Source organism: Schistocerca americana, chromosome 9, assembly GCF_021461395.2.
Source record: "Schistocerca americana isolate TAMUIC-IGC-003095 chromosome 9, iqSchAmer2.1, whole genome shotgun sequence".
Lineage (NCBI taxonomy): Eukaryota > Metazoa > Arthropoda > Insecta > Orthoptera > Acrididae > Schistocerca > Schistocerca americana.
This window is the reverse complement of record NC_060127.1, coordinates 123,489,682-123,516,519: the sequence shown is the minus strand read 5'-3', so window position 1 is coordinate 123,516,519 and position 26,838 is coordinate 123,489,682. Positions and strand designations below refer to the sequence as shown.

Below are 26,838 nucleotides of genomic sequence, written 5' to 3'. Positions count from 1 at the left end.
AAATTCCAATCACCAACTTTCACCTAAGAACGCGAAAATATTTTTTTGACACCGACCTACATAGGGAGGAACGATCACCACGATAAAATATGGGAAATCAGAGCTCGTACGGAAAGATATAGGTGCTCATTCTTTCCGCGCACTAAACGAGATTGGAATAATAGAGAATTGTGAAGGTGGTTCGATGAACCCTCTGCCAGGCACTTCAATGTGATTAGCAGAGTATCCGTGTCGATGTGATGTAGACTCACAAGTATGAGCAAAAAGTTTTTAAGAAAACTAAAAATTGTGAGATTCATGTGTCCAGTAATTGGTTCTAAACGTTCTTTTCAGTCATATCAGCCCGTGGTAAAAGTTGGTATTGGTGCATTACGTGAACCATTTCTCGCATGCTAGAAAATGTGGCAAGCGTAGTAGAATTACAGCTGAGCAATAAAGCTAAATAATTTGTGGCATTCACGTCGTAAGGTTTTGACTCCGTTAGTGTCGTCTACGTATCACATATTTATATATTTCTTCGATCGAAGATGTTGAAGTAAATAATCCACAAATTGAATCAAGAGCAACTGCGAAGATGAATACTAGTAATTTAAAAGCAGATCCCCTTCGATTATTTTATACAGGACTGTCTTTTGCTCTAGACTGTACAACAATTAGGTTGCTTTCCGAAATAATATGACGTCTCCATTTTTAGCAGTCGTATAAAAACTTCCTCTCAACGAAAGACACATATGTTAAGATCGAAATGTTATGCAGAAAACTTTAACAAACAAGCAATCCACAAAATTATAAACCTATCTCATTAAAATCTATTTATTGTAGGATTTTGGAACGTATGGTCATAGATACCTTGAAGAAAAGTCTGTTGACACACATCTGACAAGAATTAAGAAAAGGCGTTCTTCAAATGGTTCAAATGGCTCTGAGCACTATGGAACTTAACTTTTGAGGTCATCAGTCCCCTAGAACTTAGAACTACTTAAACCTAACTAACCTAAGGGCACCACACACATGACCGAGGCAGGATTCGAACCTGCGACCATAGCGGTCGCGCGGTTCCAGACTGTAGCGTCTAGAACCGCTCGGCCACTGCGGCCGGCCAAAAGCATTCAGGTGAAACGCAACTGTCTATTCACCCCAACTAGTGAATGTTTTTGACTTAGTGCACCGGAATAATTCCTTCAATAACTTACAGAATCGAGTAACATTTTTATAAAGACATGGCAGTTCACAAAGAGCGACCGTGTTAATATCCTGTGAAACTGCCTTAATATCACGAGCTGTTGCCACCACTTGTTTGTCGAAAACATAGTATTCAAGGACATTCTGTGATGATTTTTGTGACTTCCAGGAATGGTGGAGAAGAGGACATGTTTCAGTCTTTGAGGTAACAGACCCTGGTCCCAAAACGATTGGGTCAAGAGTTATAAGTGAAAATCTTTCTGGTACCTCTGACAGTGGAATACATATACCTTTACTATTTTAACAAAGATTTTAGCCTAAATATCAAAAAAATGGTTCAAATGGCTCTGAGCACTATGGGACTTAACATCTATGGTCATCAGTCCCCTAGAACTTAGAACTACTTAAACCTAACTAACCTAAGCACAGCACACAACACCCAGCCATCACGAGGCAGAGAAAATCCCTGACCCCGCCGGGAATCGAACCCGGGAACCCGGGCGTGGGAAGCGAGAACGCTACCGCACGACCACGAGATGCGGGCTACTAAATATCTTTTTAAGGTACTTATTGGCTCGTAAATACTTTATAAAATCCATGACACACCAATTCTGATTTTATTTATATTTTATTCTGACAGGTTTCTGACATAAACTGTGTTCACAGCACTGTACGAAACACAAAAGAAAAATCGTGTCAAATATACGAAGGAAATGGCCTAAGAGCTCACAAGATTATTTCGAATGTAACAGCATTTTAGTTGAAACTTCCTGGCAGATTAAAACTGTGTGCCCGACCGAGACTCGAACTCGGGACCTTTGCATTTCGCGGGCAAGTGCTCTACCAACTGAGCTACCGAAGCACGACTCACGCCCGGTACTCACAGCTTTACTTCTGCCAGTACCTCGTCTCCTGTGAGTACCGGGCGTGAGTCGTGCTTCGGTAGCTCAGTTGGTAGAGTACTTGCCCGCGAAAGGCAAAGGTCCCGAGTTCGAGTCTCGGTCGGGCACACAGTTTTAATCTGCCAGGAAGTTTCATATCAGCGCACACTCCGCTGCAGAGTGAAAATCTCATTCTGGAAACATCCCCCAGGCTGTGGCTAAGCCATGTCTCCGCAATATCCTTTCTTTCAGGAGTGCTAGTTCTGCAAGGTTCGCAGGAGAGCTTCTGTAAAGTTTGGAAGGTAGGAGACGAGGTACTGCAAGAAGTAAAGCTGTGAGTACCGAGCGTGAGTCGTGCTTCTGTAGCTCAGTTGGTAAAGCACTTGCCGGCGAAAGGCAAAGGTCCCGAGTTCGAGTCTCGGTCGGGCACACAGTTTTAATCTGCCAGGAAGTTTCATGTCAGCGCACACTCCGCTGAAGAGTGAAAATCTCATTCTGGAAGCATTTTAGTTGATGATGTGTTATGAAGTATACCACAGCTAATATGCTTGTGATGCTGGTTCTCACTCGGTTAACCCCTTAAATGGTCATACCTTACTATTGATCCTCATAAATTAATGAACGTAATATTCTCTGATTGCCTTAGATGTAGGTATGTTGACTTTTGTTTAAGTGACAAATATGGTGATTGAGGGTACTTAAATTTTATTGCTCTATGTGTAGGTTTGCTAATTTCTAGCGTTGCATGTCAGCATGAAATAATTAATTACACTCTATGTTATCCTAAGCTATTATTTTTATATTTTACACTTAGCAAATTGTATTTGTGCTTCATTTTCGTAATTTTTTTTGTGAAAAAGACATCGTTGTTAAGGCACTCTTGACAGAAACATTATGACAATCCTTTGTATCCTTGAAAGTTCTCACTTATGATTTTGTGAACTTATACTGTTGATTTGGTATGCTATTAGTATATCACTTCTGAAGGATTTGATCCTAATTATGCCATGGGATATCCCACTACCGGTTCCCATCTGTTCTCATAGTTTTTCATGAATTTGACAATGCCAGTTTCTGATAACCTTTCTGTAAACGTATCAGATATTGGATTTAATAATTTCTGTGTTGCTGGATGGTACATTTTTCCATAAAAATACGTAAACTGAAATAATACCTTTAAGAAATATATGTGGGCACGGATTGGATATTTGCAGTATGTTATTTACCTAATTCTAAATGGTTCAAATGGCCCTGAGCACTATGGGACTGAGGTCATCAGTCCCCTAGAACTTAGAACTACTTAAAACTAACTAAGGACATCACACACATCTATACCCGAGGCAGGATTCGAACCTGCGACCGTAGCGATCGCGCGGTTCCACACTGAAGCGCCTAGAACCGCTCAGCCACACCGGCCGGCTACCTAATTCTGAGAAGTTTATATTTTATTGTAAAGATGGGCCCCTTTAGTCTTTACGTTAAAGAATGTTGATATCGTGCGTAAAAAAACACTTACGTAATATAATTTCAATTTTTATTACTTTGTTTTCTTCAAGATTTTTGCCTGGAATACAGTTTTGTTGCGAGATGTATGATTAGTGTTATCTTCGTCCTGGCTACAAATGTATTACCTTTGTAGTCCTTAATCTTCGTGTTGTTTACTATAAGTTTTGGCCCTCTACTGTATCGTTTTGGTTCTCTTCAGTTTGTTGCTCTTCACAGTGATATCATACTTGTAATGTTGGAAGTGAACGATACTTTTAGTATTTACATGTAATGTTAGCTGCAGATTAATTTTTCGATGTAAGTAATTTTTCTGTTGTTACACTCGAAATAATCTCGTGACCTTGTAGGTCATTTCCTTCCTGCAATTGAAACGATTTTTGTTTCGTATTTCATACAGGACCATGAACATGGTTCATGGCCGAAACCGGTCTTAATAAAATATAAATAAATTCCACATTTGTGTATCATGACTTTTTTGGGGAGAATTGTAGGGTAGACAGTTTTCAGTGGTGGTAGTATGGACCAAAACATGAAAATAAGTTTGTTAAACATGGGCTCTGAAATATATACCTGAGGAGCTATATCGTTCATCTTCTACTGAACAAGTGTTCATAGCTCTTAGGGTATGCATTTTAGAATCCTTGTTTCCTCACACCTTTGGATATGCTGTCAATATTTTGCAGTTCGTTTTGATCGTGTGTAGAATTAAACAAATTTTGAAAGAAGGAGTTTAATGTAAGATATCTAAGAGTGTTGCTCAGATGTTCCTAAATTATTTATAAATATCAAAAATAGGAAAGGGTCAGTCAAATGTCATTGGGGAACGTCAAATGTAACTTAGATTCTGCTTGATAAGCTTCCATTTGCAAATAAATAGTGTTACCCTTCTGACAAGAAATCACGTTTTCAGTCAGGGGTGCGAAAAAACGTATGGGGTGAATGAATTTCTTTCCTACACTACTTTACAAAATGTGTTTAACTAGAATAAAGAGTCATGTGGCTGTATTAATGGTTATTATTGCGTAGCTTAGTGGATGATTCACTAATAAGCTTAGGCTCCTAACTAGTTACCAAGTAATAAAGAAAACGAATGCTGTAACTTCGAAGAACCTCTCCAATTTATTGCATAATTTGGTAGTTTTGTGCTACCACTACATAGGGAAGAGAGAGTCACAGATATGGTAAGAGTACTGGCATGGTAGTGACAAAAAAATGAAGGCATTTATCTTTGCCTATAAATCTTTGTATGAAATTTCAGTCAACCACTTTCTGTTTCCAATGTCAAAATACTTTTCCGACAAACACTTATGCAGCAAGGAGGGACAATAATAGTGTAATAAGAGAAATCAGGGTTCGCAAGAATGATTTAGGTGGTCACTCCTTCCACGTGATTTTCGACAATGGAACGGAATAGATATAATTCCAACACCTGCAAGCAAGTGCGACTTGCAGAGCAGTCATGTAGCTTTAATTATATCACAGGTCAACTTGTGATGTAAAACTCATTAGGCATTGTGCAACATGAAACATGACTGAATTGCATTCACAATGCTACAAGAAAAACTATGTTCAAATTACGCGTATTCCACTTCTTTTCTTTTCTAGGACAACAGTACAAACGATGAGTTTTATTTTCAAATCCATAACTGATACATACCTCACACAGCAGTTCGCACTGCAACGGCTTGAAGAATGTTTAACACGATATTCCATACTGCAGTTCACTTCATAACTCCTTGAGGGATGTATGGCATATTCCAGCACAATAACGCAATAGCCCAAACTGCGGTTCGCACCACGCCCCCTCATGGAATGTGTGGCATAATCCAGCAGTATAATGCAGTTACCCACAATGCAGTTCGCACCATACCATCTTGTAGAATGTGTGTAAATTCCAGCAGTATAACATAACAGCCCACACTGCAGTGCACACCACAACGCCTTTTGAATTGCATGCCATATTCCAGCAGTATAACACAATACCTCACACTGAGTTCGCAGCCCAACACTCTGAGGAAAGTATGTGAATTATGACCATTCCTTCTGGGACACCTGTGTTGCAAACTGTAGATTCTGTCGCCCTTTTTTAAGCTCTTGCTATGAAACGCTTATCTTTTCATCTTACCATCTTATTTATTTATTTCACATGTTACATTACATTGTAATACCACATCTGTGAATTTTAGATTAACAAAAATAAGACAACTCAGCTCATACAAATACAAAATAAGATTACATCAAGACTTATCAGTTTACTTGGTTCAAATGGCTCTGAGTACTATGTGACTTAACATCTGAGGTCATCAGTCTCCTGGAACTTAGAACTACTTAACCCTAACTAACCTAAGGACATCACACACATCCATGCCCGAGGCAGGATTCGAGCCTGCGACCGTAGCGGTCGCGCGGTTCCGGACAGTAGCGCCTAGAACCGCTCAGACACATCGGGCGGCTGTCGTACTTTGTTACTATCCTGAAACTTTCTATGCTGATAGCGAAAAGCCCACGGCCGGTTATCAGTTTACCGAAATGTCAAATTATATTTGCTTGTACAGATCTTCATCTTATGACTCCCAATCTGTTAGCCATCTAGCATACATTCAGGGTTTTAAAGATATGTATGAAATTACAATTGGTACCAAAGAGCATCAATACCACTGAGAATCTTATTGAATTACAAAAGTTGTGAAAGTATGAATTTACGAACTAAGTCTGGTTTATTGATCGGCCGTCGTTCACGCTTTTCAGTTATTTACTTTCTGATAGTGTCCTCTCTGTCGTAAAATTACTGCAGTCTAAAAGCATGTGGTCAATATTTTGGTTGTTTCCTCCATTACAGGCGCACAGTACGTCATCAATTATTTTGCACCATTTACAAGAGAGTTTTAGTTTTCCATTACCCGGTAAGGTGACTGCAAAGTTCGCTGGCACGAAGTCGGTGAACCAAAACATCCCAAAGGTGTTCGGTAGATTCAGGACTCTGTGCAAGCCAGTCAATTCCAGAGATGTTATTGTCGCGTAACCACTAAGCCACAGGCTGCGCATTATGAGCAGATGCTTGATTCAAAATTGTTAAGGCTTTCGTGGCCACTTGTTGACAAACTGCCTATAGGCTTCTGTCTCGGGTTCTTCGGCCGACGTTCATCTAATGATTTTACTGTCGTTTCGCCAGCACGAGTGCCTGTATGCAGTATGCCAGTATGCAGTTCACCACCGGCAATGGGGGGTGAAGCTTTGACAATGCCAGCCACTCGTGCTGGCGAAACGACAGTAAAATCATTAGAAGAACGTCGGCCGAAGAACCCGAGGCAGAAGCCAATCAGCAGTTTGTCAGGTGCTTCATTTGTTGAAAGATACAATCGCCATCCCCGAATTTCTCTTCAACAGTGGGAAGCAAGATGGTGCTTAAAACATCAGTGTAGGCCTGTGCTGCGATGGTGCCACGCCAAACAACAAGGGGTGCAAGCCCCCTCCATGAAAAACACGACCACACCACAACACGACCGCCTCCGAATTTTACTGTTGGCACTACGCACGCTGGCATATGACGTTCACCAGGTATTCGCGATGTTCACACCCTGCCCTCGGATCGCCACATTGTGTACCGTTATTCGTCACTCCACACAACGTTTTTCCACTAATCTTCTTACACCAAGCGTAAGGTGTTATGTGTGGCTTATCAGCATCCGCTCGACCATGAAACTCAGGTTTTCTCATCTCCCGCCTAATTGTGGATCTGATGCAGTTTGGAATTCTTGTGTGACGGTCTGGATAGATGTCTGCCTATTCTTCATTTCGACCCTCTTCAACCGTCGGCGGTCTCTGTCAGTCAACAGACGAGGTCGACCTCTACGCTTTTGTGCTGTACGTGTCCCTTCACGTTACCACTTCACTATCACATCGGAAACAGTGGACCTAGGGACGTTTAGGACTGTGGAGATCTCGCGTACAGATCTATGACACAAGTGATACCCAGTTGCCTGACCACGTTCGAAGTCCGTGAGATCCGCGGAGCGCCCTATTCTGCTCTCTGACGATGTCTAATGACTACTGAGGTCGCAGATATGGAGTACGTGGCAGTAGTTGGCAGCAAAATGCACCTAATATGAAAAACGTATGTTTTTGAGGGTGTTCGGACACTTTTTATCACATAGTGTATGTGATGTAACAGACCAAGGAATACTCATTGAACTAAACTATACCACACCAGGCATACCACCAGAGCCAAGTGCGTTACACGTTTATAAATACTCCGAGTAATAAGTTCGTTTATTCACATGTGCGCGTTGCGCATACAGCGCAAGCTGTGGCTGCTCTACATCGCTGGCAACGGGTTCTACACAACGCTGGTGACTACTTTCAAGGACACTAACAGGTGTAACAGGTGTAACTCTTTTGCATCCGTTGTGAAAAAATAGTTGCCACTATTTATGTTCCAGCCCTCGTATTTTGCTTTAACATGGTGATGCATGCGGTAACTTCTTACGATTTTTTTGTAATATGGTGATGTATGGAGCAAATCGTTACAATTTTTCCCGGACATGGTGACGTATGAGATGATTTGTTATGGTTTGGCCGTAACATTTCGATGTATGGAGCACTTTTTTTAGAATTTTGCTGTGACATGGCGACGTACATGTAGTCTACACTGCATTATCAGCAGAAGATGAAACATTGTGTACTGCAAGATAATGTCAGTACCCCAAGATATGGTCACCATAAAGTATAGGGGAATATGGCATCAGTTATAGGCATCCTAAGACGAGTTTTTGACCAATAATGCATACAGTTTGGACCTGAGAATAACATTGTTTACTTCGGCACAAAGATAAACCTTTTCCTGTTGACAAGCGTAAGTACAAGTTAGATTAACAATAGTGCTACATGTATTTTGCAGTGGTATAGAACAAATCATTACATATTTTGATGAATAAGACAGACAACTTTGGTTTCTTTAATGTGTGGTATGAAGATCAAACTAGCTCATGGATATGTTCAAGTGCTACTTAAGCACTTATTGAGATTAACAGTGCCACTATCCTTGCCATATGGATTTTTAGTGCTACAGAACAGTAACTTACAGCAGTAGTGAATGTGTGGCGTTTGTGTTTTACATTCTAAATCTTTGTATATTTTGATAACTAATTTCTGATAAGTAATCTCATTTTGGTGTAAAGACAGAAGTGTAATTTGTAACAAGAGCTCTGTAATTATACCTACGTACTACAATACACAAACTGTATGTGTTTTGTACTTATCTTTATGTATTTTGATAAATAATTCTATTTTGGTGCAAAGATAACATTTTCAAGATATCCAACGTTCCTATCTGTGAGGAAGCTTGTTCCATTATCGTCTTTGGCCATGTTGTACTGTGTTTACAATCGTGTTTCATGTATTATGAAGTTATCCTTGCATATTATGAAACTATGTACTCGAAGTGCCACAATACATTAAACATCTCAACAAAACAGTTCTTTTAGTGTGGGTTATTGTTATAAACAGTTTGAAAATGTGGCATCGGTGTATAGATCACATGTGGTACCTAAGCACTATTGTGTTCAAGATCAGAACGTAATTAAAGAACCTATATTATCTAGTTAGTAGGTTTTTCTAGAGTAAAACATGATATGTTTTCTTCTTCCCCCATAAAATACTCGTAGTACTTGGTGAGGTGAAACATTACTGAAAAACTTCTAAGAACATCAGGTGACGATAGTTCTATCAATGTACATGCAGTAAAATATAGTCTCAAGTAAGTCAATGATCGAAATGCCAGCACATTTTACATACCGGGTCAAATATTTTAGAGACTAACTCAAGCCTCTCTACAAAAAATGGGACACCACAGATGTCAGTAACTACTGGCCAGTCTCCTTGCTTACAGCATTTTCCAGAATTGTTCAGAAAGTAATGTACTCAAGAGTGGTTAGCCATCTCAACAGAAATGGGATACTTAGTAAATCACAGTTCAGATTTCAAAAATGCTGTTCTACTGAGACAGAAACATACAATTTCACTGCCCACATAGTAGAGTCTTTAAATAATAAAATGTCACCAATAGCAATTTTCTGTGACTTATCCAAATATTTTGATTATGCAAACCATGAGATTATGTTACAGAAATTACAATTCTATGGTATAAATGGAACAGCAAATGAGTGTTTTAAGTCATATCCAAAGAGCAGGAACCAAAACGTTTCTTTACATGGCTTAAGTGATTTAAGGAAGTTTCCCACTTCATCTAACTGGAGTGAAATTATATTAGATGTGCCACACAGTTCGATCATGGGTCCCCATCTGTTCTTGATATACGTGAATCACCTCCCTTCTTGTCTGAAACAAGAAACTAATCTGTCATTGTTTGCTGATGATTCATGCATCATTATGAATCCAGTAAAAGAAACTGCAAAAGGAAATGATACAAATAATGTCTTTGGAAAAGTTATTAATTGGTTTTTTGTGAATGGGCTTGGTCTGAACATCGAAAAAGGTAGCACATCCAATTTTCTCCTGCAAGGAGTACAGTTTCTTCAATAAATATATCAACAGAAGTCAGTAGCCAGGGTAGAGCATACTAAGTTTTTTGGTGTACATATAGATGAGAGCCTTGAATGGAAAATTCATATTTTGGGTCTCCTAAAACGACTAGGTTCAGCAACTTTTGCAATCAGAATAATTGCAAATTAGTAAGCTAACATATTTTGCATACTTTCACTCTGTGATGTCATATGGAATAATATTTTGGAGAAACTCAACATGTAGGCAAAAAGTATTGACTGCTCAGTAGAAAATGCTTTGAATAATATATGGGGCTCGTAGTTGCACATCTTCTAGGCATCTGTTTAAAAGATTAGGAATTCTTACAATGGTCTCACAATACATTTAATCAGTAATGAAACTCGTTCTGAACAACTTGGACCAGTTTCAAAACAACAGTGACATTCATGATTACAATACCATAAGAAAGAAAGATTTACACTGTCCTCTACTTAATCTACCTTTGACACAGAAAAACGTAAATATATGCTGCTGCAAAACTTTTTGATAAATTACCAAATGAGATAAAGTGTCTGACAGACAGCAGTAACAGTTTCTAAAATAAACTGAAATCTTGTCTCTTTCACCACTCCTCCTATACCATAGATGAATTCTTGAACACGAATAAATAAATCTATAGTTATAATATGCGCACTTTGTTCCATTTATGGGAATGAGCTAGGCAATAAATATTTTAAGCTTAAAGGAAAGAAACTTCTTTCTTGTGTGCATTTCTTATGCACTTGACACATTATGCATTGTAACAGCGACTGTGAAATTGATCACTGGAACACTTAACATACTAATATGACAAACAGATTGCAAACTTGCCATAAATACTGTGTGCGTTATTGATGTAGTTTTTAATACATATTTTAGGTATGCCAATACTCTTAGTTTCACTCTTAACATTTTTGATGGACGTTTTAAATGTGAAAATATCATTTTGACTCTTGACATAGGCACAGTGTGTGTTTTTATCTTCTTTACTGCTAAAATTATTCTTGGTCATGTTTATTTCTGTGCATAGTGCCATTTAAGCATAAGACGAAACGTCAGCAGCTTGCTTAGCATCTTATTTAAGTAGAGCACATGTGTTTTGTAGAGTTATACATACATGTACAGGTGGAAATTATGTAAGTTGGAGACTACATGTTTTCAGAGATATTTTAGACATAAAAGTTACACATTGTGTCTATGACATAAATATTGTGTTGCTGATGGATTCTTCACATATGTGTTAGATGTGGAATTACTGTAAGTTACGCCCTTTATGTATTTTAGATGTGGAAAAAACATTGTGAGACCTGACTGACGCATTCACTGTGTGTGTGTGTGTGTGTGTGTGTGTGTGTGTGTGTGTGTTGCTGTCATATATTTTGACATACATTTTAGATGTGGAATGAAAATTGTAACACTTGACATAAAAACTGTGTGCATTGTGTGTGTGTGTGTGTGTGTGTGTGTGTGTGTGTGTGTGTGTGTGTGTGCATCCTCGTGTGTGCTTACATATTTTTGATAAATAATAGGTACAATTTGATATGAATATATTTAATTTGAGGGCTCCATAACGCCTTACATCAAGTGTGGTACAACAGATTGAACTAGGTTTGTTGACAGATGGTGAGTAACCTTAAAGTTAGATCACTAGCGCCAAGATGAAGATGTATTGTCAATATCTTTATATTCTTTCTGGTAATTAATCGAATGCTTTTGATCATGAGACAAAATTCAACTTGTTTGGATACTTCTGAGCATTGCATTAAATCTGTTCCAATAAATTTTCAGCATGGTCCCATTGTACATAATTCAGATGAAATTTACACATTTTAGATACATAATTTGGATGTCGAAATACTTACTATTAAGTAACACCCTTTACACGTTTTCAGTAAATAAGTCTTATCGTTTGGGCACTTTTGAACAGGGTGCAAAATTCAGATCGTTTGTATACTTTTGAACATGGAATCATAATGACTGGCAGAGAAGTTGTTGTTTTCATCGCCTTAGATTTTCTTGTAATTTCCCACAAGCGCAATTGAGCTAGTTCTGCATATTGCAATTTTTTGAAATTCCCGTCTCGCCTTTTTGTGTTTTTTAATTACCTGCCATGCCATATTGCAGTTTTATTGAATTTCCCATAATGCCACTAAGTATTTTTGAATTTCCTACTACTGCTATCTCATATTTTTTGGCGATTTCAGTACCGGCTATTGGTGGTTGCTTGAGCTGTTGAACAACTTTGCCACAGCCATTCAACTGTCAGTGCTTGGTTAAATGGTTAAATGATATGAAGATTGGCTATGAATTATAATGGGTGATTCATGTTAATGAATATCATGGAACCAATGTTTGCTCACACAGATCCCGTGAAGTTCTTATGTTTACTCATCATAATTCAATTCTCCAGGCTGTAGTGTCTAATTACTTGTAATCTGTTTACAAGTGAGCTCTCTGATACTTTGTTTCCCTCCAGGTGACTGCTGTTACAGAGTTATTTTCTTCTTATGGTTGTAATAGATGAAGTGGGGGACTTGTCAAAGGAAAGGTTGACCAACATTTAAATTTATTCTGATTAGTAAGGCATTCTTCTTATTTCTTTGGTGTTTTGTCCATATGTGACATTTTAATAACGCAGTAACGCTGTTGACTCGAAATAACTTTCATGTCATGTACCTTATATTAGAGATGACCACTGACGACGGTGCTGTGCACAAATATGCATAGCATGCGATTTTTGATGCAGCAATGATGACGTATCCGTGCTTGTAACTTAGCCAACTACTGTGTTTGCTTAACACTGCATCTGATGTCGTTGTAGTACGTTCATGTAGCTCTCTTACCTTAGTATGGTGTGTTGTTGTATTTTTAGATGCGCTTGACAATGGGCAGTCCCAGAACTAGTGGTTGAAATAACATCCTTCTTCAAATAGTATGGGGTTGTTTGATGTGAGGTAGCATCATGTTACCTGAGGACTTGTTTGTATGGAAGACAATGAAATGAAGTCATTGGCGATGGTTATGAGGATATTGCGATTTTCCAGCTGCTAGAAGAAGAGCACTGAGCCATTAGATGAGTGATTGTGATTTGATGATGGGTGAGAGTAGGCCCATATTTGGTTAATTGAGATCAGTAAAAGGAAAGACACTGATAGCCTAATAATGATAAACAAAATACATTACCTAATACTGATCATGATGAGATGTAACCCAGTATGAGTGGAAACATTATTTTACTTTCAAAATGTTAGGAGTTGCACTATGAATTGATTGTTTTGAAGTTGTAAGGCACATGAATTAGTTGAGATGAAGCGAGGCTAGCGAGAATATTAGTGATCAGTATTGTTTTTGAAGACAGGGAAAAGGCAGAAGCTGGAGCACTGAGAAAATGTATAAATTGTAAAGGTTCCTTGCTCTGTCACTTAGATAAATGATCACCCACTGTGAGCCACCACTTAATATACCAACATGTAGATAGAAGACAAGTGAAGGTTTTCAATGTTTTAATGACTGCAGTATTGTGGTAAATTGCTCGGACCAAGTTTGCTTCTTCGTTGAATATGAGATAGATTACTGAAATTTCAAGTGTTTAATTAATGATTTGAAATGAAAGGTGATGATAGATATTTTCCAGACCTTGATTATTTTCCTGGTACTTATTTTCACAGTGATCTGAATTTTTATAAAAGCTGTACCAACCAGCAGTCGCACATGTCAAATTGCGTTCCTCCATTTACCAGCTGTATAAGAATTGGGTGTATTGAAATGATAATGCTATAATTTTGTATGTTTATGTGTAAGTAATATTTTTTTTCTTTTTAGCTGTGTAGCTTGATTTCTATGGCTTTCAAAATATAGATGATACATGCGTCACCTATGTGTGGTGTTATGATATAAATTATTTTGTTACTAAGAACACATTTTGTTGACATACCCAGCGAGTACTATGGTACTCTTCTATCGCTTGACACTCTCTTACAGGTGGTGACTTTTTTATGTATGCTCTGAGCTCAATGATTGTTTTCTTCCTGACAGATCGAGGAATGACATCTGATTACAGCTATTTTTAGACATAATCACCGTTTCTGTCGATGCATTTTTGTAGATGCTGTGGCAGTTTTTGTATGCCCATGTCATACCAGCTCGCCGCCATCCTATTCAGAAAGTTATGAACCTGTTCTTTCACCTTGTCGTCGGAGTTGAATGGCTTTCCGGCCAAATATTCGTTTAACCTAGGGAACAGGTGATAGTCACTGGGCGCCAAGTCAGAACTATAGGGTGGGTGGGTGATTATATTTCACTGAAACTGTTGCAGGAGAGCACCGGTTTGCCAAGTGATGTGTGGGAGGACGTAGTCATGGAGAATGTGTACACCCTTGCTGAACATTCCTCTTCTCCGGTTCTGAATTGCCCGTCTGAGTTTTTTTCAGAGTCTCACAGTACCTTTCAGCATAAATATGGTCCCAGTGATTCAGCTCCGACGACGAGGTGAAAGAAGAGGTCCATAACTTTCTGAACAGCGTCTACAAGAAAGCATCGACAGAAATGGTGACTATGTCGAAAAATAGCTAAATGTTCAAGCCGTAAACAGATGTAAACCATTGTAGAAATAAACAGGTCTACGTAAAAAATAGGAGACCTTACTTTTGGGATTACTCTCGTAACCTTTAATCGTTGGCTGATGGACTGCCATGCGATTCGGTTTAGCATGGTCTTTGCATGCTACTGACTTATCATCTGCTGCACATCACTCAATGGCCCACCCAACGCCATTCTCCACATCCATAATTGGGGGCATCTTCTGTCATAATAACCCCAACAGTCCCTGTGATGTGTCAGTGTGTACGATCAAGTGTGTGTTGAGTGTGCAAGGTAAGTATCCCTCTCTTTCTTAGAAAAACGTTTTGATGCTAGGATGCTATATATTCGATATACGACTTTAAACTGAATTATAGCAAACAGTTTTTCCATCAAGTTATCGTATCTCAAACACTGACTTAAAATTATCAACGTAGTTTCCGTTTTACTTAAAATTCCAGTTTGCCATTCTTATCTTAAGGTTGTTCCTAGGCTATTTCAAGCACTGCCTTGAAATTAGCAGCAGATTTTTCTTTCTTTAGTATTTCCGACGTATCTTGATTCTTCAAAAGATAAGAATGGCGCTTGCCAAGTTGCTGGAATGTCGTACACAACATAAAAACGTAAAAGGTTTCACACAATTTATTTTTAAATGAGAGAGGAAGGGACGAAGTGCGTCTACTTTTCGAATCGAACCACTAACCAGCTGAAGCAGGTCAGGCTTTTACACCTTCCTCAACACACTACTGACTAATTGTCTCCGCTTCCCTGTACCTCTCATTCTGCAATGATATTAATTTCTCCGGACTCAGCAGTTAAAATGAAAAACATCCACAGGTACAACTTCTTCAGACATGTGTAAAATGCACCTCTTTCAGATTAAAAAAAAAAAAAAAACACTCCGTCTTCAGGCCACGGGTGGCCTACGGGGACCATCCGACCGCCGTGTCATCCACCAAGGAGGATGCGGATAGGAGGGGCGTGGGGTCAGAACACCGCTCTCCCGGTCGTTATGATGCTATTCTTGACCGAAGCCGCTACTATTCGGTCGAGTAGTTCCTCAATTAGCATCACGAGGCTGAGTGCACCCCGATAAATGGCAACAGCGCATGGTGGCCAGATGGTCACCCATCCAAGTGCCATCCACGCCCAACAGCGCTTAACTTCGGTGATCTCACGGGAACCAGTGTATCCATTGCGGCAAGGCCATTGCTCCTTTCAGATAACATCAGTAAATTAAGATAAAAAAATACTTACGTACACTAAGGTGACAAACGTCATGCGGTAGAAATATGCACATATACATTTGGCTGTAGTATAGCGTTCACGAGGTATAAAAGGACAGTGTACTGGCGGAGCTGTCATTTGTACTCAGGCGATTCGTATGGTTTCCGACGTGATTAGGGGGCGCGACGGTTATTAACAGACTCTGAAAGCCGAATGACTTCACTTAACGACCTAGAGCAGCGGCGATTGTGTAGAGTTGTCACTACTAACACACAACCAGGGCTGCGTGACATAACCTCAGAAATCAATGTGAGATCTACGACGAATGGACCAGTTACGATAGCGTGGCTAAAAGTGTTAATGGGCTATGGCAGCAGACGGCCGACCCACGTGCCCTTGGTAAAAGCACGCTTCTCCTGGGCTTTTGGGTATATCAGTTGGATCCTAGACGACTAGAAAACTGTAGCCTTGTCAGATGAGTCCCGGTTTCAGTTGGTAAGAGCTGATGGTGGGATTACAGTGTGGCCCAATTCTCACGAACCCATGGACACACGTTGTCAACAAGGCACTAGACAAGGTGGTGGTGCCCCCAAAATGGTGTGGGCTATGTTTACAAGGAATGAACTGGGTCCTCTAGTCTAACTGAACTCATCATTAACTGGAAATGGTCATGTTCGGCTACTTGGAGGCCACTTACAACCGTACTTGGCCCTCATGTCCCCAAACAATGATGCACAGTGTCACCGGGCCAGAACTGTTCGCGATTGGTTTGAAGAACATTCTGGACAATTCGAGCCTATGATTTGGCCACCTAGATCGCCCGACACGAATCCCATTGAACATTTGTTGGACATAATTGAAAGGTCAGTGCGTACACAAAATCCTGCAGCGGTAATACACTTGCAAATATGGACTGTTATAGAGACAGTTGTTGTTGTTTTGGTCTTCAGTCCAGAAACAGGTTAGATTCAGCTCTCCATGCTACTCTATTCTGTGCAACCATGTTCCATCATCCTTATGAATCTGCTTAACGTTTTCATCTCTTGGTCTCCCTCCACGCTGCCGTCCAATACTAACTGGTGATCCCTTGATGCCTCAGAGCATGTCCTACCTACCGATCCTTTCATCTAGTCAAATTGTGCCACAAATTCCTCTCCCCAATTCCGTTCAGCACTTCCTCATTAATTACGTGATCCACCCCTTTAATCTTCAACATTCTTCTATAGCACCACATTTGGAAAGCTTCTATTCTCTTCTTGTCTAAACTATTTATCATCCATGTCTCATTTTCATGGCTGCACTCCATACAAATACTACCAGAAAAGACTTCCTCACACTTAAAACTGTACTCGATGTTAAGAAACTTCTTTTCTTCAGAAACGCATTCCTTGTCATTGCCAGTCTACATTTTATATTCTCTCAACGTCGACCATCATCAGTGGTTATTTTGCTTCCCAAATAGCAAAACTCATGTACTCGTATAAGTGTCTCATTTCCTAATGTAATTCCCTCATCATCACCTGATTTAATTCAACTACATTCCATTATCCTCGATTTGCTTTTGTTGATGTTCATCTTATATCCTCCTTTCAAGACACTGTTCAGTTCAACTGCTCTTCCAGGTCCTTTGCTCTCTCCAACAGAATTACAATGTCATCGGTAGACCTATGGCGGTATGGCTCAGTATTCCTGCGGGGACTTCAAACGACTTGTTGAGTCCATGCCAGGTCGTGTGGCTGCATTATATCGAGAAAAAGGAGGCCCGATACGGTGTTAGAAGGTATCCCATGATTTTTTTCATATCAGTGCAACCAGGCACGCAAAGAATAATTTCGTTTCAAGTTGGATTTTCATGTCACACAACATTTATAAGAAACTGCCAGAAAAGGGTAATTTCTAGACAGTCGAAGACAGAATCTCAGGTTTCTCCATATACAGTGAGAGAAAGCAGATGAGCCATGACCGGGCAATCAGTTATTTACAAAGCCTCAATGAAATTTTAAACGTAAGATAAACATAGGCGTGCGTTAAAAGCTTCGCAAGAATCTGCAGAAAGGACGAAGTTCTTGTAAGTGTATACTAAGAGTAGATTCTGTTGCCTTCACTTTATAGAACGGCACTTAAAGTAATTCGTGGTTAACATTAAGTACTTGTACTATCTTCGTCTTTGACATAGTCTAATATCAGAAAATTTTTCTTGTTTAATTTGTGGAGTGCACGTTAATAAAGTATATAGTCTAAATCTTTCACCTGTTGGGTAGAAGAAATAGAGACTTACATCTTATTTTCATATAGATTTAATTTTATTTATTAATTATTTAATGTCATTGCAGAAATGAAGATCATATTAGAAAATAGGGAAGCAGTTTTACATGAATCACAGTAATTTTGTCAAACCAGCTAGCTTCTACATTGATAACTTATGACAGGGTTTAGCACAACGAAGACAATCCTTGGAAAAAAAAACACTCTTGGAGATTACAATGTGGATTCCGCAGCCGCAGCCTGTACATTGACTCTCTTTGCCAGATTTCTCTCGGCAGATGAACACAATTCTTGCCCTGGACCGATGACATCGGGGTTCCACCGTGCTAGTAGTCTCTCCCTGAGCAGAGGGAGAGTTGCACTGTTGCAAACGAATAAAACGAAAAGCAGTGGACCCTGTACCATCGTAGCTATATGGACATAGTACACGTACTGCGCTATGCCTTGTGCCTGGTGGAAGCCAATTCTAATAATCGTGCCTATGCCACTTAAAGTGACAGTCTTAGCTGACATGTAAAGAATTAGTGTCTTTGAGTCAAACGTCTCTTTACTATAAATTTTGAGCTGCCGCATGGAATTACGAGTACGTCGGTACATGTATCCCACCAGTCCAAGACAAACAATATTGTAAGCTACTGACAGAGAAATTGCGACGATGAATATTATACGACTGTGAAACAGGTAATATTCGCTCGTTCTTTCCAAAGCAATGGTTGCCACCAGTACTATGCTCCAGGGTATTAGCGAACACAACAGCTGACGGCGGAATATCTTCCTTACTTCAGCACGTTCTAGGTCGCTAGGAAGCCTAAGGTGACGAACGCATGCGTACATTTGGTAGCAGAATGAGTTGAGCCAGATACAGTTCAGAAGAGTTAGTGCGCTATCAATCTGCACCGTCGTAGATAAGTCAGGGACACCTGCCATACGATACAAGACCTCAGAAAACAAGATCTGGACCATACCTGTTATCTGAAAGGACAAGAATATCTTTCCGGGCAAGTTACGTAAATTGGGAAGGTACACGTACACTGCAGCAGTCAAAAATCGGAAGAGAATATTCACTGCTACAAATGTTATTTCTAAAGGTTCTAAGCCCTCGATTTTAAAATCCTTGTACTTCAAGGTGCCACTGTTTAGACTGTCTTTGTAGCTCAGTATTCTGTTTGTCGGCTTGTCTTTGCCCTGTATATAATATCCACAGTTTGGTGAGTACCAACCACGGTGGTCCATGGGGGCGCGACATGCCTCGAGATAACTTGTGGAAGCAAAATCGCGACACTTTAGCAGGAGAATAGCCCTGCAAACAGAGCAGACGGCGTCGGTTTCGTTGAGTTGCGGACAGGGTTGGTCGTCAGGACCACCGAAAACGCAGCGGGCATCGCGCACAGACTGAATCGTACTGAAGGGGACATCCTGACAAATGCTGATCGAGCTGACAGTCATCCAGGCGAAGAGGCAGAGGTTGACGTTGGCCCTCTGCGTGTAGGCCAGGTAGCTGGTGACGGGTATGTGGGGCGACCCCTGCGACAGGTCGTGCCACAGCTGCACACGGCACTGCTTGCGCCGCTTAATGGTTTCCGGAGGCAGGTCTTCCAGTGGGCACATGGGGTGGTCCAGGGCGTTGGCCAACAGCTGCATGCAGCCAGTGTCCACGGACAGCGTAGCGTTGCTTTTGTCCTCCAGCTGCCACTCCTCGCCTGCAAGATCAATGACAGCAGTTGGGTGGTGGTTCTCGTCGTACGCTGAATGTGCCACAAATGCGGACAACTTTCCACCATAAACGGTTATCGTATTATGCATGTCGCTACCAAACAATCCCATGTATGAGTATCTCAACAAAGCACGTCATTCTTACACTGCCAGCTGGTGTGAATTGAATAAGTGTTCTTCAGTATTCTCAGATACTTACGATGATTATATGAAGCTGGTATCTGTTCCCGAAAGAACAGTTACCACTGATGACCGTGCAGCTTCTCTAGAATAAAATGATAATTAAATAGAAACCCTTAGCTGTCGATAGGTGTTGTTGATATACATCAATGGGGACACCTGAAGATATGTGCTCTGACCAGGAGTCAAACCCGGGATGTCCAGCTTACATTGCAGATGCTCTATCCGTTTGAGCCACCGAGGGCACAGAGGATAGTGCGAATGCAGGGACGTATCCCTTGGACGCTTCCCGTGAGACCCATATTCCCAACTGTCCACAACCTACATTCGTAGTGTTCCTAATATGAGGGTCACTCCAAATGAAATGCACACTACTTTTTTAAAAATCCATCTTTTATTCTACATGTCTGAAAGTTCCACAGTGTGTAGATACATTCTTTAGGAACAATATTTTCATTTCTCTACATAATTTACATCCCTCTCAACTGTCTTACGTCATCTTGGAACCAGCGCCTATATACCCGCACGGTAAAATCCTGGACCAACCTGTTGGAGCCACTGCTTGACAGCGTGCACAAGGGAGTCATCATCTTCAAACCTTGTTCTACGAAGAGAGTCTTTCAGTTTCCCAAAGAGGTGATAGTCACATGGAGCCAGGTCAGGACTGTAGGGCGGGTGTTTCAGTGTTGTCTATCTGAGGTTTGTGATCGCTTCCATGGTTTTTTGACTGATATGTGGCCGTGCATTGTCGTGTAACAGCAAAACATACTGCTTTTTCAGATGTGGTCGAACACGACTCAGTCGAGCTTGAATTTTCTACTGTGTCGTCACATGCATCAGAAGTTATGGTGGTTCCTCTTTGCATGATGTCCACAAGCAAGAGTCCTTCGGAATCGAAAAACACCGTAGCGAAAATTTTCTACAAGAAGGTGTGGTTTTAAATTTATTTTTCTTGGGCGAATTTACATCATGCCACTCCAATGATTGCCTCTTGGTCTCTGGTGAAAAATGAGGGAGCCATTTTTCATCACATGTCACAATTCTTCCAAGAAATTCATCTCCACCACTCTCGTACTGTTCCAAAAGTTCGCTGCATAGTGTTTTTCTTGTTTCATTGTGAGCCACTGTCAACATCCTGGGAACCCACGTGGCACAAATCTTTTTTAACGGCAACACTCAGTATTGTGCAAACACTTCCTTCCCTTATCCCAACGTAGCGTGACAATTCGTTCACTGTGATGGGTCTGTCAGCAGTCACCAATTCGTTAACTCTCTGCACATTGTCTGGAGTGTGTACAGTAATAGGCCTGCCGCTGCGAGGACAATCCTCAATGTTGCCGTGCCGGCTTTCATCACCTAACCTGTTTGCCCACCGACTAACTGTACTGCGATCGACAGCAGCATCTCCATACACCTTTTTCAACCTCTTGTGGATGTTTCCCACTGTCTCGTTTTCACAGCACAGGAGTTCTATGGCAGTACGTCGCTTCTGACGAACGGCAAATGTAGCAGCCATCTTGAAGACATGCTGTGACGGCGCCACTCACGGGAACAGGTTGAACTAAGTTTGAAAACAAGAGGGAAGGATGTATCTACACACTGTAAAACTTTCACACATGCAGAATGATAACTGTATTTTTACAAAAATAGTGTGCATTTCTTTTGGAGTGACCCTCGTAGATATTTGCCCATTCAGTGGTATCTGTTCTTTCGGGAACAAATACCATCTTCACAGTTAAAGGCTACCTGGCCATTGACCTCCTTCTGTGCGAATGCGCACACTTTGGCCGAACTCTTTCGGGACTTGTCAGCTTAGGCTGGCGCGAGTAATGAGTGAATGGGCAAATACCTATTAGGAACACTACGAATGTAGGTTGTGGACTGTTGGGACTGTGGGTCTCACAGGAAGCGTGCAAGGGATAAGTCCCTGCAGTCGCACTCTCCCCTGTGCCCTCGGTGGCTCAGATGGACAGAGCGTCTGCCATGTAATCAGGAGGTCACGGGTTCGAATGCTGGTCAGGCCACACATTTTCAGCTGTCCCCATTGATGTATATCAACAACACCTGTCGGCAGCTAAGGGTTTAGATTTAATTGTCAATTCACTTGGGTTGAAGTTGTTGTTTGTTGTATTTTGTTACTATCCTGTAACTTTCTATGCTGACAGTGAAAAGGTGACCATTTTTAAATTAAATTTAATTACAGTGTGGTTATATATATGTAGACTAAAGAATCAACTTGCTTAAAATAATGAAGGGTAATCATTCAATCACTAAAAAGAAGGAAACTAATCGTCCACATACTTTGAGCTATAATTTTGTACCGCCATTTTTGCTCCATTCTTCACAGCTGCAACTGCTAGTTTCAACAATCAATTCTAATTACTCTGCAGTCCTCTTCTAAACTTTACAGCACTTATTAATTCGTACTCTTTCAATATTAATATTTGTTAACATGTCATTTAATGTTTGGAATAAATCATAAATTATTCATGTTTTGTAGTAATAAGCAACATCCTTTGTTTCGTAAATGGCCTCAAAAACTGTAGCTGGTAAGAAAATTACAAGCACAATTGGTGCACGTTCGTATTCAAATACTATCACAGAAAAGCTTGCAGAAACTCTTGAACTGACAAGGGCTGTCGAAATCACGTGTTGTTGTTGTTGTGGTCTTCAGTCCAGAGACTGGTTTGATGCAGCTCTCCATGCTACTCTATCCTGTGCAAGCTTCTTCATCTCCCAGTACCTACTGCAACTTACATCCTTCTGAATCTGTTTAGTATACTCATCTCTTGGTCTCCCTCTACGATTTTTACCCTCCACGCTTCCCTCCAATACTAAATTGGTCATCCCTTGATGTCTCAGATCATGACCTACCAACCGATCCCTTCTTCTAGTCATGTTGTGCCACAATCTCCTCTTCTCTCCAATTCTATTCAGTACCTCCTCATTAGTTATGTGATGTACCCATCGAACCTTCAGCATTCTTCGGTAGCACCACATTTCAAAAGCTTCTATTCTCTTATTGTCTAAACTATTTATCGTCCACGTTTCACTTCCATACATGGCTACACTAAATACAAATATTTTCAGAAAAGACTTCCTGACAAATCTATACTCGGTGTTAACAAATTTCTCTTCTTCAGAAACGCTTTCCTTGCCATTGCCAGTCTACATTTTATATTCTCTCTATTTCGACCACCATCAGTTATTTTGCTTCCCAAGTAGCAAAACTCATTTACTCCTTTAAGTGTCTCATTTCCTAATGTAATTCCCTCAGCATCACCCGATTTAATTTGACTACATTCCATTATCCTCGTTTTCCTTTTGTTGATGTTCATCTTATATCCTCCTTTCAAGACACTGTTCAGTTCAACTGCTCTTCCCGGTCCTTTGCTGTCTCTGACAGAATTACAATGTCATCGGCCAACCTCAATGTTTTTATTTCTTCTCCATGGATTTTAATTCCTACTCCGAATTTTTCTTTTGTTTCCTTTACTGCTTGCTCAATAAACAGATTGAATAAAGTCGGGGATAGGCTACAACCCTCTCTCACTCCCTCCCCAACCACTGCTTCCTTTTCATGCCCCTCGACCCTTTTAACTGCCATCTGATTTCTGTACAAATGGTAAATAGCCTTTCGCTCAATGTATTTGACCCCTGACATATTCAGATTTTGAAAGAGAGTATTCCAGTCAACATTGTCAAAAGCTTTCTCTAAGTCTACAAATGCTAGAAACGTAGGTTTGCCTTTTCTTAATCTATTTTCTAAGATAAGTCGTATGGTCAGTATTGCCTCACGTGTTCCAAAATTTCTACGGAATCCAAACTGATCTTCCCCGAGGTCGACTTCTACCAGTTTTTCCATTCATCTGTAAAGAATTCGTGTTAGTATTTTGCAGCTGTGACTTATTAAACTGATAGTTCGGTAATTTTCACATCTGTCAACACCTGCTTTCTTTGGGATTGGAATTATTATATTCTTCGTAAAGTCTGAGGGTGTTTCGCCTGTCTCATACATCTTCTTCACTAGATGGTAGAGTTCTGTTACTTCAGAAGCCCATAGGGAGTTGTAAATGCCCAGAGTAGTCTAATAGGGCACAGGTTAAATTATAAATTATTCGTAAAAGCGCTGCACACGAAAAAGTATGGTCGCCCTACAGTGTCCTCAGTACAAGATGAGCTTGCGTTTTTACACCACACTGAAGCTGTCAGCCATTTCGCATTTCCTATGGATATATGATTTGAGGTCCATTCTTAAGAACTACGAGGGTTGGAACTTTAATAGAAGCAAATATTTATTTACAACTTACACAAAGCAGACACATGTTTCCAAGTTCTCCTGTCCTTGTGTATAACCCCTTGCCAGCAATGTGGAAGTCGTAGGGCACATGCAGCAGCGCCAGATGTGTTGATACACCGAGTGGGGTGGTCTAATTCCTGACGAATCTCTGTGACAGTTCTGAAACGAATGCCATAAAGAGGTTCCTTCATCTCAGGAATCAAGCCCCATCGATCGACCAAATCAGTCGCAAGCTGTGCGACACGAGACCGGACATTCTCCTGCAAAATGATGGGCGGACCTGTGCAGAAAGTGTAGCCGCTTCTTTGTCTAAGCTGTTCATTTTTGAAACACAGCCTGCAATCCACCACAGTCCCAGCCTTAAGCCCTTGTGATTTCCACTTGATTCCTAACATGAAGGAAGCACTACTTGGCAATCGTTTCAGACCTGTTACAGAGATTCGGGAAGTAGACCGCTCCTCTCGAACTATCAACACAACTGGCGCTGCTAAAACTATCCAACAAATTTCCACATCACTGACAACTGGTTACACACAATTCTAGCGACTACTCTGAAGGACCGTAAAGCTTTGAAACATTTAACAAGTTTGTTTGTGTGTACATCCTCCGCAGCAAGCACATAACCACTTATTTTGTAAATAAAACTGCCTTGTCCTGCTGCTAGTTACTTTATTTATCCCAGACGCGTTTCGCCTTCTCCTGTTCTAAGGCGTCTTCTGTGGGATCTATGACGACACAGTTTTGTTAGTTTCAGATTATTAAACAGATAACTTCGTAATTTATTGTAAAAAAAAGTAATTACCTGCGATTTGCTGATCTGCATTTCCTCACATCTAGTATGGAGATCGCACTACCACTTTTATCACTGCCGTATAATCACATCTTTGTGTTCTCGCCTTCCACAAACTGTTCACCATGTTTCTCACTCTTTTTCGTGGTGGAATATTGTTCTTTTGCCACTCGATACAACTATTTCGAGGTACACTGTTTTTCACAACGTAAATATTGCGATTCCATTACGTGTTTCATCTTCTTTGGTATGATTACCTATTTGTAGCCAACCTAACGAGGTATGTGTTCGAGACTAACTTCTATTTACGATGTTTATACCGTGTGTGTGTGTGTATGAGTGAGAGAGACTTTATAACTCACATACAGTCGCTGAGTGCATCCACTTTCCGAATGGAAGGTAATCTGAGAATTGAGGTAATTACTTCTACTGCAAGGGATCGTGGCAGAAAGACAAAACTCTCAATTAAAGCCGGAAAATTTCGACTGAGAAAATAAATGACCATCAAGAGAGACGGCAGAAACAGAAGTAACAAATGAAACTGGCAAAAGAGATCAGAGCGGTTCTAGGCGCTTGTCTGGAACCGCGCTACCGTTACGGTCGCAGGTTCGAATTTTGCCTCGGGCATGAATGTGTGTGGTGTCCTTAGGTTAGTTAGGTTTAAGTAGTTCTAAATTCAAGGGGCCTGATGACCTCAGATGTTAAGTCCCATAGTGCTCGGAGCCATTTATACCATTTGAAAAGAGGTCAGAGCAATTAACAATCCAGAAGTGACATCACCTAGCGATGTCGATATTAAAATAGTACTAGGTGACGAAACCAAAGTCATTATTGTGTCGTCAGGGACTGGAAGTCGATCAGGCTGGCACAGAAACAAAAGTTCATGATCTAAACAAATGTTAATAGAGGTGATTATTTGTCAACTACGATGAATTATACCTTAGCGATTTCCGTTTAAAAATGGTACTCGATGACGAAACCAGAGTCACTATTGTGTCGTCAGCAACTCGCTATCGACCAGGTTGGCTAAAGAAACAAAGGTGTGTGATCTAAAAATTGCTTGTAGGGGGCCGACCGAAGTGGCCGTGCGGTTAAAGGCGCTGCAGTCTGGAACCGCAAGACCGCTACAGTCGCAGGTTCGAATCCTGCCTCGGGCATGGATGTTTGTGATGTCCTTAGGTTAGTTAGGCTTAACTAGTTCTAAGTTCTAGGGGACTAATGACCTCAGCAGTTGAGTCCCATAGTGCTTAGAGCCATTTGAACCATTTTGTTAATAGGGATGATTATTTATCAACTACGGTGAACTATACCTCGGTGCGGTTGCATGTATCGAGAAAAACAGATCGTAAGTTAATGTATTGGGTAAGTGCTATATGAGCTGGAAGTGACCTGATGCAGAAGATGAACTTTGATATGACGTTGGAAGGGATTTCTGAGTCCAAGGATCAACACATGGACTTTGATTCTGTATTGCCAAAATAATTTTTAAAAGCCATATAAGGCAACTGCATCAATACATTAAACGATTGCACGTATGAGAAAAAAAACACGCACCACGAAGGAATTATCCGAATGGGACAGAAATCGGTAGATGTGATATACATGTAAAGATCAGGAAAATTGGGCTATTTATTCAAGAGCAATAGCTTCACAAATTGAGCAAATCAATAACAATC

General features: G+C 40.5%; 1 protein-coding gene across 1 annotated transcript in view; it reads right to left on the bottom strand.

Moving 5' to 3' along the window:
- Positions 1 to 26,838, bottom strand: part of LOC124550730 — a 96,507-nt gene that overhangs the window by 7,912 nt on the left and 61,757 nt on the right. The window contains exon 6 of the mRNA XM_047125451.1: positions 19,620 to 19,879. Coding sequence (XP_046981407.1) covers positions 19,620 to 19,879 — 260 coding nt within the window. The remainder of the gene's footprint in view (positions 1 to 19,619; positions 19,880 to 26,838) is intronic.